Here is an 18543-nt window from a genome sequence, read left to right on the forward strand (position 1 = left end):
ATCAAGTTCAGCTACATCACACAATGGAGTCATGCTAGCTGCTAACCAACTTTGAGAGGGTTGGGGCTTTTTTTTGCTAGTGTCACTTCTTTGATACCAGTTCCACGCTTGCTTCATCACTTAATGAGCTTTTTGGGCAATGGAAAGGACCTTAGAGAAGGGCAGGGGATGTTTAAAAGGTCCCACAACAGGGGCTGCCATAAACAAGATTCTGAACAAGAAACAGGTTTCTGCTCTGTGTCTAATGCACCCCTCTCCGTCTCAACATCCGTATCATTTCTAACGCCTCCTAAAAATGTAGCGTTCTGGCTTTCTTTCAAGGTCCTGAAACATACCTGCAAGGCACACAGAAGCAAATGTCTTACCACAGAATCACAGAATGGTTTGGGTTGGAAGGGACCTGAAACATCATCCAGTTCCACCCCCCTGCCCTGGGCAGGGCCACCTCCCACCAGCCCAGGTTGCTCTAAGCCCCGTCCAACCTGGCCTTCTTACATTCAAATTTGTAAAACCTGGGACCAGTTAAATCCTCACTAAATTCTCCTGCAGGACAATCTTTTATGCATTGTTTAAGTGTTCTAAGCATCTATATCTAATTGTTTCTGCATGTAACTGAAGATTTTATAATTAAGTCGTTACCACACATGGCCCAGGAGCCTGAAGATAGAGTACATTTTAAGAAGTAGCTGAGTTATTACCATTATCAGCTTGTAGACCATCCCAAACTAAAGTGCTTCAAAAAAACGGAGAGATAATTTCCAAGAACATATAATCCACACTCTGTACAATAGGTCAGCTGAGGACTAGAAACCAAACTAAATTAATCCAAGGTAGGTTACATATTGAAGAATAAGTGTGACCATAGAGTTTTTCAGTAAAACTTTTGATAGTTTCATTTAAACATGTATTAAGATACAGAAAGTTACTGTGCCAAGATATTTCCAAGCTCCTCACAGCAACTGGTAGCAAATTAGCACCTAATCCTTAGAAGGAACATACCCCAGTGAACGGGCCACTATGTTACAAATAATTTCTTTCAGCCTCCCATAATGCAGGAGCAGTTGTCTCCAGTTAACTCTTAAATACCGGTCAGATTCCCAGTATACTTCAAGATAGGTCAGTGTATCAACAGAAATATGCCAGAAAGGGAATACATTAACAGTAATTTATTTTCACTGAAATGCTATGTAAAAATAGTTGTTATTGTGACAACTCTCTCTTTCTCCCCCTAAAAAGATTTCCTGCAGATCTCCAGTGCATTTCTAACAACTCATGTATCTAGTTACCATACCCAGTGGAGAAACCAATTATTCTAAACTATCCCTCCGGTATCCAAAGCTGCAAAAGTAAAAAGATGGATTAAAAATCCTATCGTTCCCAACCTGAAACAAATGACCAGCTACATAGATCTTACCCTCTGCTTTTGGCAGTAATTCAGCTCCACAGACAATACAATAAAGTCCTTTCTTGCAAGGCTGGTGCTGTGTTTCCTTCTAACAAGACAATATACAAATTCATGTAAGTACTAGTTAGCATATAGTAACTATGCAACTATGCAGATTGAAGCACTTAAATATGAACATAAAGAAATATACCAAAACTGCTTCAAATACACTACCTGAAATACTCAAAGAAATCTATTTGAATCAATGTTTATCATTTATATTAGCTAATAATTAAAATATACACCATGCTAAAAATGTTTAGCCTAACTTAAATAGAAATACTTTCATACAAAAGATGAGGTATTTTATAGTTTATAACCCCAGGCTATCAAACATTTTGTTTGGAATTTTGCAAAGGAGGCCAGGACAATAGCTGCCCAACTCTCTTTGAGTTTCAGTTTGATTATATTCTTGCACTTTGCAAACCCTGCCCTAAAAATTACGTACTAATCAGAAATCGGAAGCACTGCTTGTACTGAAACAGGAGTCGCACCTGTAATGAGTTAGGAGCTGGATGCTGTAGGCAGTCCACTCCTGCAGCTTCTACCTGTGTTTACAGGCCTTGAAAACACTCAGCCTTTTTGTTTCCCGTGAGAAACAAAGGTAAATATTGAGTGCGTAAAGATCTACAGCAAAGCATGCAGACCATGAATGAACTATTTCATCTGTATTATTTCACTTAAAAGATTATATAATCAATCGTTCTCATTTCCTTTGCACCTTAACAGCAGCCACCTAAACCAGGTTCTTTATTCCATCTGCAGTGTACCTTTCTTTCACAGGGGGAGCCACTTTGCCTAAATGTAGCTTTTCTTCTTCTGCATCGCCTCTGAACTTTCAATCCTTTAATAAAGTCAAGATTTTATGATTATTTTAGATGAAGGAGATCATACCTAGCTATTATATCAAAGTGTGAGAGGACTTTTCAGTAATTTAGCTTTTATATTTTTGGGAAGTCCAAACAAGCAATTCTAGGACAGTTGGTACATTGACTTCACTTCCCTTCTATTTGCAAGTTGGTTTTTCATTTAATATTTGGAATCACCATAAATATATTAACTAGAGAAATCAAGAATATTCTAAGCACTAACATTAAATACCACAGTTAGTTAGATATAAAGACAAATTAAGATTGAATTTACACAGCTTTTACACCAAAAGAATCTGTCTACCCCTTGCCCTGCAAGCCCCAGCAGTAATACAAAGGATTATCATCCACCAGTTGTCCCAAGCAACACAGCTATGGTCAGGATTTGAGTCTGGTGAATTTGTGGATAGACACTTTTCAAGAAAAATCGTGGATCTACTCAGCCAAATGCTTATATTTCAATACATGTTTAAAAAAAAAAAAGGTTAAGGAGTAATTTTATATAAAATGTAGATGTAAACTAATGTAAAATATTGCACATGAAGGACATGTCTTAAAGGATTTCTAATCAAAGTAAGATGCAACACAAGATCAAGAAAGGAACAATCTGCTCCACATAAGGAAAGGAAGATGGATTTTCTTTTTTTTTTTTTTTTAATGATACGGATTTAAAGACAGACAAATCTTCTGAAAGACAAATAAGGGATAGTGGTCTATGAGATGAGCAGACAAGCCACAGAGCTTAAGTGATTTCTATTATCCATTTAGATATACATAAACACAAAAAGTGGTTTGATACAGAAGACTTATTTTAAGAAGGCTGAGCTATCAGAGACTCGTGAGGACTAGGTTGGGGAGCTCTCGGGAACGCAGTTACAAAGCCACCTGCCAGAGGCTGCCCCAGCACGTGCTGTGGGATACGGGACAGTTCTAGTCCAGAAGGCAGTTACAGAGAGAGCCGTGCCTGCCCTAAGCCCTGATATTCCATCAATTACTCAAACCGAAATGAAGTACCTTTAGATATGTCATATATTTAAATTGCTGTCAGTGTTAGAGCTTGCTTCTGCCCTATCACTAGTTCAAAACCATCAGCATCAAATGATTAAGCAAATACCAGGAAACCTAAATCAAGAAAACATGATCCTTACGTGGCATCAATATAACAAAAAGTTTAACCAAATGTGTTATACTAAGCAAGATAATGCTTGGTAAAGAAATTCAACAGTATTCTTACCATTCTTGCAAACAGAGTATCTAATTTTATAAAGATGCATTTATTGTGTAACGAAAGGATACAATTTAAATCTTATCGATACGAACACATTCACAGTTCTGTAGAGGTGGACATTAGAATGTTGTTTAGGTGAATTTCCATGGAAAATGACCAGTTAACAATTTCATCTCTGCTCTCAGTCAAAAAATATAAATACTTATGAACCAGTCTTGAGATTGTGAACATTCCTGGTCTTCATATTTATATATAATGGAAATGAACTATCTTTTCTTGAATAATCAGGCATAGTATGTTTTACTACAGCAAAATCCTGGCTGTTTTGATTGCAAGAAATAAAAGAAATATTTAAAATACTTTAAAAAAAAAAGTAGACTGAGGAAGATTTAAAGATGTTTATGTACAAATTTACATTGTTATATGTTGCATAGAAAATGTGTTTGTATGGCATACAAATGAGTACACATTTTGATACGAATACATACAAAACCTGACCAAAAGAAATTAGATCCTCTCACAAAAGGAAATTTGAAAGAAACTTCAACTTTTATATATGACAAAGACGTCTGAAGAAGCCTCTCATAATCATCAAAGGCAACGAAGTATTGAAGAATATGGCTATTTCAGTATCTAGGCTCAACCTATCATATTACTTGATCTGCTAAGATGCTGTTCTACATCTTTAATTCATAAAAAAGCCCTAACAAATGCAGAAAACTATAATTTGACTATACAGGTGCTTTGCTTTCTGAGAAAACCCCAATTGTTTGATTGTATTTAATGAGGAATTAATTAAAACTGTAATAGACAAACCTCCTCAGCCTATAATTACAAGTCAAATGCTACTTGGGCTTCTGTTTAGAATTTCCACACATGATGTCTTTTTGCCACACAGTCATGATGAAGAATCTTAGTTATATCTATAGAAAACTGCACGTTGCACAACCTTAACAATGAAAAACCAAAAAAAGTATCATGAAAAATTGAGCCTGATAGTAGCACATATTAAATGAGAACTAGAAAGCGCTCACTGCTCTATAGTGAGGCTCTGATGTAAAGGCTGCTCACTACGTTTCCTACAGAAGCTGTCACTATGTGCTAGTATTGTCCAATAGAAAAGATGACACACCTTTATTTCGTGATCTGGAAAGACTGATTTTCCGTTTCTTGGTGTCCATCTCTTGAGATGCTATCTGCTCTGCTTCTATTTCAGTAGTCAGCTCTACATTATTAACTGCATTATTCCTACCCCCCTCATTTCGCATTATTCCATGTAAATTTGTGGTCCTGCCATCATCATCAGTCTTTTTTTTAGTCACACACAGTGTTTCTGAGGTGTTGATTGCAAAAAGATCATCAGCGACCACGGAGTTTCCACATTCAATCAAATTCTCATTTGTATTACAGGTTGGAACCAGTGGTTCGATTTTCTCTTCCTCTGATTCTACATCATCATAGAGTTCTGGTGTGAAGTAGATACTCTCATCCTCATCTTCAGCTTCTGCAGAGATGTTTAACTTTGAAAGTTCAGACTTCCCTACTGCTGAAGGAAACTCACTGCAGGACTCAGCTTGAAGCTGTATCTCATCAGAATGCTCTTCAACTGGAGCCTCACTATATTTAACTGAAAAATGAGTTGTTCCCAAACATGATTCTGGTACACTTGGTTTATGTTCTGAAATTAATGATGACTGGCATTGATTTACACGATCAATAAGTTCACTAGCCCTATTCACATTCTTTTGTTTGCTATTAGCTGTGGAGATGCAGTTCTTCGCTACAGGCAAAGGTGTTGAAGTCAGTGGGTTAAGGCAGCAGTGTTCTTTCATAACATCAGAATTAGTCCAATCATTCTTTCTTTCTCCCTCTATTTTAGTTGCTGGCACTTCGGGTGTGGAGTCCATATGTTTGCTTCTTTGCGTTACGTGGTGAGAATGACTCTCTACATCAACTTTCTGGCCACCTGTGAAAAATCACAAAACATTAATTAATTGTATATGCCTTCCCCCCACTGATTTACAGCGTGTTTAGCACATCAAAATTATCACTGTTTTATTAGGTTTACAGATATTTTATAATACTCATTAAGATCCAACACAAACAAAAGCCCAGATGTTACAACTATCTTTGCACACGAATTGTCTTAATTAAATCAATAGATTAACTGGCACGTGTAAAGTTAAAGTATGACTGGATTTAAAATTTTTAGATTTTATTGTTGTTCTCTTATGTTATTTATATCTTTCCTGCCTGAAATGAAGTCATAGCTTTCCTAAAATTTAGGAATGGATGGATACTTACTTGTAAAGCTGGTACCGGAAGAGATTATATGAAAGGTGTCTCACAGCAATGTCTAAACAACAGATGTAGGTTGAACTAAGGCATTCATCTTGCAATAATGCTAATCTTTATGTATTTCCAATACATTTTAAGTTATCTTCATAATTTTCAATGGAAAAAGAAATTTAAATGGAAACATTTTTGATTGCACTATAAACTTATCAAACATTATCAACTGTTTTAGGGTAACCAGATGGAACGACAATTAATTTCAGTCTGTTGAGCACAGCTCATATGCATTTGTGAATAATCATCATTTTGCACCACAGCACTTCTGTAATTTCAAAAACCATTTGTTTCTCCCCAAAAAGATGCAACTTCACATTTAATATTGTTAATGAAGTTTTTTCCACAGGAAATGAACATACTTTGTTTCATTGTTGCCCCGATGTTACTTGGCTGATTTGATGCTGTAGGATTAACTGAGCTGATGGTTGCAGCAAAATTAATTTCTGAAACCAAATTTTGCTCCTCACTTTTAGCAGGAACATCTGGTGATAGATGAATAGTTGCATCCCGTTGAGAGGCTTGTGACAGGTCTTTTGAACTTGAAGGTGCATGGAGAAATTCACTGCTGCACGCCGATGGACAATCAATGCCTTTCCGGTTTTTTATAGCGAATGCACGCAAGGATTCAAGTGCACTAGCAAAATTTTCATGGTGCTTGATTTGTTGGCGAACCCATTTAGATAGTCCTGAGAAAAAGAAAACAAAAAGAAGAAAATTAAAATAAAGCATTACTGCAGAACTACACCATCTATACCAGATATTCCACATTATTAAATATTACCCTAATATTGCAAATACTTCTACATATGCATAGACAGATTCATAAAGATTTCAAGAAGTTGCTCATGAAAGTAAGATAATATATGTCTTCCTTTCCAGGGCTGGGAACTTGATTTAATCAATGGTAGTATATGGATGAGTAACACTAACAATATTTTTTTATTAAAAATGAAGTATTAAATATTTTTTATTGAAAGGCCTTTACCTTTTTCACTAACACATTTCAAAATTCCAACTGCTGCATTGCAAAGACATCATTATATTTCTATTATGCCTCAGTTTTCATTTTGCTGGTTATCATGAATTATTAAAAAGTAACTTACATACAGTACAGTTATTTATTATCATACCAACAAGGTCTGACAAAAATTAGAATATAATAAAGCTTTTACAATTTTATTTAAGTAACAGTAACTCAGTTATTCAGAAAGAATCGCAACGGCCCAAATAGCTAAAATATAATGCAGTATGCTCTCATACAGCAATCATTTTTAAAATTCTCAAATAGCAGGTGTCTGGACAACAACAGCTGTTTACATGATGTTGGACCACACAAGAGTGAAGTAAAAACTAACTTTCTTGATTTTTAAAAAATGTTTTTAAACCCATTTAAATAGTCCTTTAGCGTCAATTTAAAAACAAAAAACAACAACAAAAAAAAACCAAAACAAAAAAAAACCAAACCAAAACCCAAACCCAGCGAACTTGATTCTTCTGTGAACTTTTACTTTTTGGAAAAAGTACTAATCTTACCAAATCTTGAACATATAGATTATTTGTATTACTATCTGTATTACTTGTGTTTACTTAGACAATTTAAATGTATTTTTAGTACAGACATGTCAGAAAACAGTTTGACTTGTATTACAGCAGCTGAGCTCCACCTGCTGACTAGACTGCAACATTATCTGTTTACATCATCTTTTCGCCCATCTCTTCTAAACAGGGCAGCAACAAAGATACATAATGCATTCCTAAGCAATTTCTTTTGACATTAAAAAAAAAAATAAATATATATTTAAGATCATGCGTGCCATCCAGCTTATCCGCATTTCTTTCTAGCCAGTATACAACTACAAACAGAAAATACTTTTTGCATATTGAGCATTTAGTGGTTCCATAATGGGAATGGCACAACCTTTACCTGTTCTTACCTAAAAAGCCGGAATGTTAAATTCAGACCGCAAACCCTAATCATGAAAGCTCCCTACGGGCAGAAAGTATACATCCACTAGAGACTTATCCAAAATCCAAATAAAAATCTAGTAACTCTTGCTTTTTAATACATACACATATAATACAGACATGCACATATTTGTCTACGTATATTATATACATTTAATATACAAAGATTAAGATTCCTTAGGTTTTTGTAGGTCGCATTTTAAGAAAGCATTCTCAAATTCTGCATACTGAAATTTCTACATCACGATCTGAATATCCAAAGGGGGGTGAAATTAAATTGACTGAACACTGGTATCAACATGTTTCAGCATATTTAATGAAACAGCAATACAGCAGGGTACAGTTTTAAAGTTTTCAGTTTCAACAGCACAATTTTGAGTTCAATGGATATATTTCATGATGACTTCTCCTGCGCACCTGCATTTGTATAACCATATTTCTGTAATCTTGATTTTTCACTATCTGTTAATATTAGGATCTTTCCCAGAAAGATTTTTCCAGCTTACCAGTTATGTACTTATTCGGGTTATTCCGGAAGCGGTCATCGACTAAAATAAGAGCACCCCAGTCATTCCTATGTCTTATACACCTATATGTGAGCAACAAAAAAGAGTGTCTATATAATTAGAGTGCATATAGTAAAAAAACCTGGGGATCAGACAACAGGGATCGCAATATGCAAATATATAGAGGAAGTGTTTTCCTACTCTCTTGCATGAAAAATTGTTACGGATGTCATGGAAGCTTAATTTTCCTTCAGTTCTTAAATTTACTATACAAAAATTGGCGAATTAAATAACCCCACACAAATATTCTGCAGCTAATCAAACCGCATGACATTTGTTTTCCGCTCTTAACTGGGTAGCATAAATACAGAGAGAAGAACATGCACAAGTGTCAAAGGAAAGAAAATGGACCGATGCAACTGCAAACAGTTTTTTTAAATAACTATGCACTTCTTTGTTTCTAAACCGTATGTTATTCCTAACTCTCTTTAGTAACAAAATGAATAATCCTACAGACCAAAGCTGTGAGCGATACCATCGAGTTCATAATTCAGTTGTTAGAGGCCTACAGTAATAATCCAGTAGTCACTTTACGTGTACTGATATTATTTTTAACATTTTTAACACGTAGTTCTATACTGCCCGCCAGAAAAAAGAATATTAAAGAACAGTGATGATATAAATGAAATAGGGAAAAGAATCTGTCAGTAACAGTTTAGGATTATCATCCCCATTGTATAAGGACAAATTTGAAGATGATGTTTACAAACGTACATAAACCCACAAGTGTGTCAGTCAGGGCTGAAAATGGGAGCGACAAGGCTGGCTCTCCAAAGAAATATTATTTATTTATATTTGAGGTCTCTCCATGATAAGAAAAGCTACCCAAACATCTTTAAGAAACAAGTTTCTTCCAACTTCTCGTTTTTTCCATTGCTTTAATAAATGTTCTTTCAAATCACAGTTTAAATGATTTATGCCCACTGGAGACATATCCTACACTTTTAGAAAAAGTAGCGCTGCAACAAATTCTTTGCGTGATTGTCACCTGGCCGTACACACCATCTGTTATACTCCCAAAGGCTGCTATTTCATTTCATGGACTTGTGTTACTTCATATAATGTAACAGCACTAAATTAAGAGAAAAGTGTCAGAGTGAAGACCGGTACGCTTCCGCTCACTCCTGCCCCTGCAGGCATCGCTGCAGTAAGACGCTTGCCTATCGACTGTAATCCAGTATCACCTGAGTAGACTGTTCTGGTTGCATAAAAATAGTCATCGTGCGCGGGTCATCCCTTGCCAAATCTCAATTTACTAAGACCTTAGCCTAATGGTATTATACACAATTCATACATTTATGTCAGAATGGAGGTCTGTTTTCTCCGTTTAACTTTAGACTAGCATAATTTCATTCAAATGATAAATTATACAATAAGCAATTTTAACTAAAACTAGATTTAAGTTAAAACTTATTTCACAGTGACAAACTTTTTATTAGCATCCCACCGTTTTTTCAATTTTTCTTAAATTTTAACTAATGCTTTTAGTCTCCAAAGAGGAATCTAAGAAATCAGACCTGTAATAAGAATTTACAATGAGAATTTACTACATAGACTATTTTCTCTCACTTTTCTTTCTAAACCTTCACTTACATCATCGCATTTGTATTAGGTCTAATTCAAATAACGAAAGTCTTCCAGCTGATGTTTCTCTTCCTATCTATAAATCTGTGTCTGTACCTCTATGACAGATGTATGGCATCTATGATAACTATCTAGATCTATCCACGTATATGATAATTTTTTTTGGAGAAGGATGAATTAATTCCATCCTGTTAATAAAATTTGGGGGATTTTTTCATTTGAGTAAGCTATGCCACTTCTAAATCTGGAAAGAGATCAGTGAGCACGATAATTGAATTGACCTTTTGCAAAGGTCTGAGAACCGCCCCCCCCCCCCCGCTATTTCTCCCTTTCAAAAATACTTGCAGCCTAAACATCAAAAAATTCGTACATTTGAAAAGACGTAAGAATTTTCATTTGGTTTACAAACTCAAGAACTATTTGTCTCTGCAACTGCTTTCCTTTCTGTATATCTGGACTACAAGCAATAAAACCTGCAACCAAACTAAAGTGGATTCTGAATGTGAACCAAAAACTTTGAATTATAACAACACTCGAAGGCACAACAGACCGAAAACCAGACAGTTGCCAGTACAGAACAGCTGAAGACCTGATTTCTGCAATATGAGTTTTTTGGCCTGATTTATCCCCTTTGCGTTAACAGTGAGGAATTAATCCTTAAAGACGTGACACACACACAAAAGTTCTACAAATACATATATTTATGTTCGGTTTATCTCACCTTCCCAGGGCTTGGTTCAGAGCCCTATAAGCTTGAATTTCATACCAGTGACTCCCCGGTAAAAGGCCTCTTGTATTTTTGTGCTGGTCATTGTATTTCCTCTTTAACTCAACCTAAGAAAGAAATTATAAAATATTGTCTTTAATAATGATGCTGAAAAGGAAATATTCTAAGAGGGGAAAACAAGCAAATATTGATTAAATAAGTGAATATGTAAAGTGTGTTTCAGTGTTTCAACTTTGTATTTTGCATACTAACAAATTACTGCTTTTACCCTTCTCAAGTCATTCTTAACGTCACCTATTCCAATAGTTTATACGTATTAACAAAACCACCACACGCTTACCCAAATCTCTGTTCTAGCAAGAGAAGGATAACCTGTTCACACAGTCAAAAAACCCAGATACAAATAAGTGGACTAACTACACCACAGGTTCATTTGCTTATCTGGAAGTAAATGACACTGTGGAGATCTTTCTCCTTCCCTTTATCACAAAAGCTGACTCCTAATCTAGTGCTGGGACCAGACCAGACTTTTCTCAAGTGAGGGTTAAGCAAATATAACCCCTTCTTCTTCAAAAGCTAAGAAAGAACTAGTGAGACCTCGCAGCCCCGCCGAAGTACCAGAAGCCAGCAACACCAGCTCTAGTTCCCAGCTCGGCATCCCCTTCTGCCGTTTGGAAACAAACGTTTCACTGCCTAAATCTGAAGCAAAGGCAGCAGCTAAGGTCTGCCGGCCCACGGGCTAGCATAAGGCAAAAAAGAGCACAATCATCTTTTTAAAAAGCATTCTCTCCTCACTGCTTCAAAAGCAGATCTGGTATCAACTGCAAAAGAACTCCCCGCCTCCCCCTTCCGATAGTACGGACAACTACACATACGGTGCCTGATCTGAATTAGAACAAGAATTTGTATTTGGACATTATACACAGTTGCAACACACATCATAAAAATGTATTATTATTGGGAGAGGGGGTCCATTGAATTATTTTTTTTTTTAATAAACAAACATAAAACTACAGGAAAAAGGGTCTTTCCGTTGCTCTTTTGTACAGTATTAACCTTTCTAAACTGACAAGTGAAAGGACACGCTTCAAGAGAGAAAACAGCAGACTTCTAACCTCTTCTGACAGGTAACTTTCAAGTTGCATTTGGATAAGAAATTTTATTTTATGTACTTATGCCCTTTAAATTGCCTGTCAAATTTACAAATTCAATCTTTACAGCCAGAAAGTAAATTCAGTTTGATTTCACAGATTTAATATTTGTTCCAGTCACTCAGAATTTATTGACTGGCATGTGAGGTTTCCTTTGTAATTTTCAAAACAGAAGATGATATCTTCTGAACGCTTTATGAACATTAAAACCATTCTTTAAAAAGGAACTTGAGCTTATCTGTGCATTTCTACAAATGGAAACACCACCCAGGGAAACAGAAGGGTACTCCTCACCATTTGAAATGAGGTATGATGTCGGAAAATGTCACTAAAGTCTTTAAAACAGAACTAATGTCAATATAGTCCTGTACATGCTTTGCATTTATCTTCTAGTCATGGTACGTTTTCTAACAATTTCCTCTTTTGAAGAATTTCTGTTATCAGTAAGATTTTGGCCAATTCTAACAAATGCAGCTTTACCACAGTTTCTTACTTCGCTAGCAGACGGTTCAAAACAGTATTAGAGTAACTAGTCATGTGTCTTATACAGATAAAAATTATGCCATTTTTAATTATGTGCATTAAACCACTGAGGTAACAGGAGAAGGCAAACCAGTCAGATCACCCGCATTGTATTGCATTAGCCCGCGGTTAAAAGACTTTACTTATACATTTTTCTAATACATGTTAGCATTATGCAAATGTGTGATGCTTGTACTGCACATCAACAACGACGTTTCATTTCTCAAATGCAAAAATCCATATTCTCCCGGTCTAAACGTGTAATATGTCTTTTCTATCTTACTTTAAAAAAGGGTTAACAGAAAACAAACATTCTGTTTTCTCACTTAAACGGTCACGTCTCAGCACGAGATGACAACTTACATTGCTGAGAGTTCAGTTTTCATTATAAGTCTACTAAAGGTAAAAGGCCAGGGCATGTCATTTTAATGCAATCAGAATCTATTTCATTGTATAACTCCTACATTATCAAGCATCAAATCAACGCCCAATTCAAAATGACATGTTACATATGTGAAAAAGCCAGTCTCTCCTGCTAGCAAATATCCTAAATGTGCAGTAAACCACAGGCTAGAAGGGATTAGTTAAAATGTCAAAAGACAGCCTTTTACTTTTACCTGTTCATCCTTAAAAATATACTCTTAGCTATCAGGCATGCTTTACAGACAAATAGCTCCAGCCAGCAGCAGCAGAAGGCCGGTGGCAAGCTCTGCCATCTTGTAGCTGTCAGAGAGATTAGTCTTTGATCTATCTGGGAGGTCACGGTCACATTCACATTAACTGAAGTCTAACAACATTATACCTGCTAACCGCTCGTTCTTTTAATGCTTAATTAGTTCGACATCTTCCACTATGGAATATGAACTGAGAAATAGCAAGAAAAAAATAAATGCCATGAGCAAGTTTTTTGGGTTTTTTTTTGACTTGGAAAAATATTGTGAGGCAGTTTCTGCCACAATTCAAAAGAATTTTCAAGCATATTTTTCAATCAAAATTAGCAATACAAGTTTTTCCTTCGACAACAACAACATTAAACAACATTCATTATATTAGATTTTAAGTGTTTGATAAATCACAAAAAAAAGTTACCTGTGGTAACATTGTTTCACATGAAGAAACTCAACTTATTGAGGATTCAAGGGATATATAAGTATGTAAAGTGGATTTATACTGTGATGATCACAGGCAGAATCAGTTAGCTTACGGCACAAAGCTCAGAAGAGTAGCTCAAAAACTAGGGCTTGTTTTTAAACCCCAAAACAACCTGCAAATTCAGACACAGAAGCCTGCAGCGTGCCTCTTTAGCAACACACTAGGCTGAACTAGATTTATTCAAAATTAACAAAACCATGGTTATATTTAACAGCAAGGTATACAAACATCCATCTGTTATGAATTATTTGCTCCTATAGAAAAATCAACGGTTGGACAATGAAATTAAAACACTGTTTTCTCCTTTAAATTGAGTTCTTGTTGTTCTGTAAATATAAAGCTTCTCCTTGCTTTGCAGTCATAATTACAACTGAGCTAAGGAAATGTGAGACCCAATTTCAGCACATTTTAGATATCTTCAGCTAAAGGTCTGCACAGCATCCTACGTGCTAATTTACCTGTTAAGAAGTTCTAATGAGAAAGCATTTAACCTACAAAGAATAAAAACTACTGTGCTACACAATTAATTACTTTTTTAAAAGTTTACTTCAGCAAAAACAAGCAGATGATCCAGCAGACACTCAGCCAGAATTGTTTTATCCCAGCCAAAGAGCGGGGCTTCAGACCTAAAGAGCAAAGCCTAGCAGGACTGCAGAATATGCATTTGGGGCATCTATCATTCATAATCAGAAAACTTTAAATCTATTTGTCAGTGCCCATATCACAATATGCAGGCTGAATGGGCTAAGCCCCAGCATGCAATTTTTTTATTTCCCGCAATTTAAATCAGCAAAATGAACTGTGTTTGGTTTAACTGCATCTGGTAAAGTTTCAAGATTTTTTTAGATATATTGCTTTATTTAACAAAATGTAGCGCTATACTTTGCTTTCTAAAAACAAACAAAAAATCCCAAGCTGTTACTAACGGTTAACAAGGCAAGCCTGTTCTTTGACAGGACATCGCTTCACAAACATCTTCAATTGTCTCCTATTTTCTCTGGTAGATTAAAAATGACCTCCAGAGTGTAACCTGTGGGATTACAAACCAGATTACCCAGAAGTCTAGAGACAAGACAGAAATGCATGAATACAATGGCACTATTGTGAGCAGTTAAACAGAGCACTCATCTAAACCTGCATTTCTCTTCCCATCAGCACTTAGCAGTGTTGTGACGGCTCAGGTTAAAGAAGGGGACAACTCCTGAAAGGAAAAGGCAAATAAACTTGGAACTGTGTCAATACATGCACACATGCGTAGGTAGGTACATTAACACACACACGTGTAAACTCATGCCCTTCGCTCCCCAGCACTCTCCTCCATCTATTCTCCATGGAAATAGAAGCCAGAAAATGGATATAAATGTTTTCTGGCATTCCACTGACTTGTTTCTCTGGTTTTATGAGAGGAAAAATGGTAATGAAAACAAAGACCATTGCTCATATCATTGAAAAAACTTTAAGAGACACATTCATGTTTAAAATCTACTAATTCCCCACCTCCTAAAAACAAAAAGCAAAAAAACACCAGGTGGTCATTCCCTGTTTCCATCCCAAAAAAAAGATATAAAAATAGTTTTTAAGGAAATCTACCATCCTAAAAACCTCATGTGTCCAGTTAGAGTCTCTCTTCCACCTGAAATAGCAATAATTAGAATTCTTCAAGAACATACTTGCCATCTACTTTCCTCCTGACGAATGCCAAGCAATCATAAAAGTTTGTAAGTGCAGGAAAGTAAAAGACATGAAAACCTGTTTCTTTTCTTTTATATCTCAAAAGCCTTAAATGGAAGTAGCATTAAATAGTGCAGCATTTAACTTTCCCCCTCCTCACTTCAAAAGCAGTAACAACGTCTGTGAGATTTAAGACTAATAATGCACGTGTAAAGACCTGGGTGAGTCATAGAATACGCTTCAAACATCCTCCCTCCTCAGTAGACCTACTAAAAGCCGTATCTAAACACGACGTCTCACTTTATTAGCCCAAAGGAAAAAGATACTATGGCAGGACGTTATCTTTAAATGCTCCAAGCATTCCAAGTGCACTGTTAATACATATAAAACAGTATGAAATAAGCAAATGCTTATTACCTGTCACTTTTCAAACTAGATTCTGTATATGACAACAATTTATTAAGGCCATTCTAATCATCTCATATACCTAAAGATGGTCACCAGACACAAATATAACACTCTCTTCTGCTTTCACACATAAATACTGCTTTTCTTTAAAAAAACAGCAAGAAAACCCCAAAACTGTGGGCACAGTAAAACCATGGACTGTGAATAAGACATGATCAGCTAGTGATGTGACCAATGCTTTGTACTGCTCAATCACGTTCGAGATGCTCCGTTACACAGCTCCACGCTCCGAGCCTCTCTAGCAGGTGAGTCACTGGGAGGCTGAACTCCGCACCTACCGCCCTCCAGCGCCCGCCCCGTACGGAGGCTAGCAACGCACATCAATAGTACGTGCATCAAAGCCACATAAACTTAAAAATAGTGCAGGCGACCTTTTCTGCCTGAAAATTTTCTACCTGCACTTAAAACTTTGCCTTCCTCTGATAACAGAAATAACAACTCTGCAGATCTAGATCTGAGTAGCTGTATCTTGCAGGCTGTTGCATCCAACCAGTGCACCTGAAAAAGCACTGAGCATCCATGAGAGTTAAACAGTCCAGTGTGTGTTGCTTCAATGAAGACATAATCAAAACAATGACAAGTTACTGAAACTGGGGGGGGGAGGAATAAAGTCACAGAAGTGGCTAGAAAGAAACTATATATGGAAAAACACCGACAGCTTGTCTCCCCAGAGCCCAAAAGCTTAAATATGAGACATGACTTAAAAAAGTAAAGGCAACAGAAAACTCCTGTCCATTCAAGTCTACTAACTGGCCAACACCACCTTCTGGGGCAGAAACACAGTACTACCACTTTATGCAAAGCCATTTTGAACTCACAAGGTATTTTATGACTAAATGCTTCCCCAGTATTCTCACTCTTAATCCCAGTGTCAGAGATGGGAAGCTTATGTAATGTTGTAGCCGCTGAACACTTTTAGTATTGTCAACTACACCGTGCGGCATCTCAGAGATCTGAAAGTTTTACGGTTTGACAAATCTTGTAGCGCATTCACCCCAAGCCCATCTACTCATCTCAGTCTTGTAGGCTTTGAGGGACTGTGAACAAGTGACTTGATTAAAATCTAATGCAACCAAAACTCTCCTCTGAAGAGAAAATTCAATCCATTTCCAGTGAAGCAGAAGTGAAAAAAATCAAACAGCTTCCCTTGAGGTACAACGCTGCTGCATACGCTCAGTGCCACTGCGTCTAAGGTGAAGTGGTAAGTGTCAGTCATCCTTACAAATCCCCAAGGTGATAGCTTCACTTTTAAAGCTTTCAACATACTTTGACAGTAAAGTAAAAACTTAAAGGTCAACACTACTTGCTAAGGACAAGATAAACACAAGAAAATCACTTTGGAATTTTTTATGGATCAGAAAAGTAAACTATTAAATGTAAAGGAAAAGTTCTGATTTGCTGTATTATTTATCCAAAGGCTTAACTTCCAGATATATTCGGGGATGATTTCTGTGATGTGTGCCAACGTATTGACATTAGCCTTGCACCAGTAGAACAGAAATGCCATCCACTAGGCTGACAGGCTAAGGTAACTTAAATGTTACCTTTCTCAGCTGCAGGAGTGCTGTACTCCATAGGATTTTACAACTATTCCCACAAATTAAGCCTCTGCCATCAATGTTTTTTTTCTTAATTAATTCTGTTGGATGTGAGAAGAGTGTGGAGAGCTTTCACTTTTCCCAGCCATTCTTATTTCTGGAAAAGTGGGAAGTGAAAGGTTTTTGAGATCTCTTACTGCTTCAAACGGATGTAAGAAATTGCCACACCACCACATATTTACTGCATTGCTTGGTTTTTTGGTAACACAGGTAGCCATACCTCCTGACATTTTCCTTTGGGGAGAAGGGGGGGGGGAGCGATGGAGATCTGCAATATCCAGCCAGTCGGCTTGTTACGATGTGATTCTGCACACTTGCACACTGCATTGCCCCTTAGTAAGCAGTATCACAGCAGATTGAAATGATTTACAGTGCACTGCTGCAAGACAGGAACAATGCTGGCTGAATGATAGGAAAGCACGCTCTTTAACAAAATGTATAAGTATATTGTCTCAATAATTGTTATTTAACACATAGAAGCTTGCTGCATAACATTGTACATTTCAATGCTGTAAGTATATTTCTTATTTACATCCTTATCATTTCAAAAAGCTACTTTGCAATTAAGATACTAAGTAAAATTGAGTACAAAGTGGGGCATGGAAGACAGACAAGTGTGTGTGCATATGTGTATACATACAGACACATACACACATCGCATTTTTACCTTATTCAGTACTTCCCTCTCAGAGAACATTCAATAAATAATATACCATGATTTTTGCCTTTCCTGTGAAAGCTCCATCAATGTTTTTCTGTTCCGCACTTTATATTTATAATTCTTTTCACAGTAATGTAATGAAGAAGAAAGTAAAAGCGGCTCAGGTTTAGACAGCCATTAACATAGACAATCAAACAAAAAATTCGATCACTTTTTACAAACATTTAAATCATACCGAAGTGATAACACACACTGCGTCCCAAGGCTTTTACAATGAACGTCAGATTTGACTGGAAAGATGTGGCAAAGTTGCTGAGAAACATTCAGCCTGCCTAAAACAGTCCCATCACTAACAGAGCAGTCTTAGAGCACTGAAAGAATTCTTAACTTCACAGGGAATTTTCAAATTCTACTAAACACAACAATGACCTTCCTATAAAACGTAATTGTCTGTACTAGTTTGCCCATATTTTAAAACAATACTTTATTTTCAGTGAGAGAAGTGAAAATATTTTTTAAGTGATGCAAAGCTACGACGGAATTCATACAGAGCATGGTAAGTTTCTCAACTCAGGTTAAACATCT

At 36.4% G+C, this 18543-nt stretch overlaps 1 protein-coding gene across 1 annotated transcript in view; it reads right to left on the reverse strand.

The window, feature by feature from the left end:
• Window positions 1–4635: 4635 nt before the first annotated feature.
• Window positions 4636–18543, reverse strand: part of BRIP1 (BRCA1 interacting protein C-terminal helicase 1) — a 61087-nt gene continuing 47179 nt past the window's right edge. Inside the window, exons 16-19 of the mRNA XM_009882678.1 lie at window positions 10730–10842; window positions 8365–8447; window positions 6280–6579; window positions 4636–5507 (exon numbers count right to left, since the gene is read on the reverse strand). Of these exons, the coding sequence (XP_009880980.1) occupies window positions 4636–5507; window positions 6280–6579; window positions 8365–8447; window positions 10730–10842 (1368 nt within the window). The remainder of the gene's footprint in view (window positions 5508–6279; window positions 6580–8364; window positions 8448–10729; window positions 10843–18543) is intronic.

The sequence above is a fragment of the Charadrius vociferus genome, unplaced genomic scaffold, assembly GCF_000708025.1.
Source record: "Charadrius vociferus isolate BGI_N301 unplaced genomic scaffold, ASM70802v2 scaffold793, whole genome shotgun sequence".
Lineage (NCBI taxonomy): Eukaryota > Metazoa > Chordata > Aves > Charadriiformes > Charadriidae > Charadrius > Charadrius vociferus.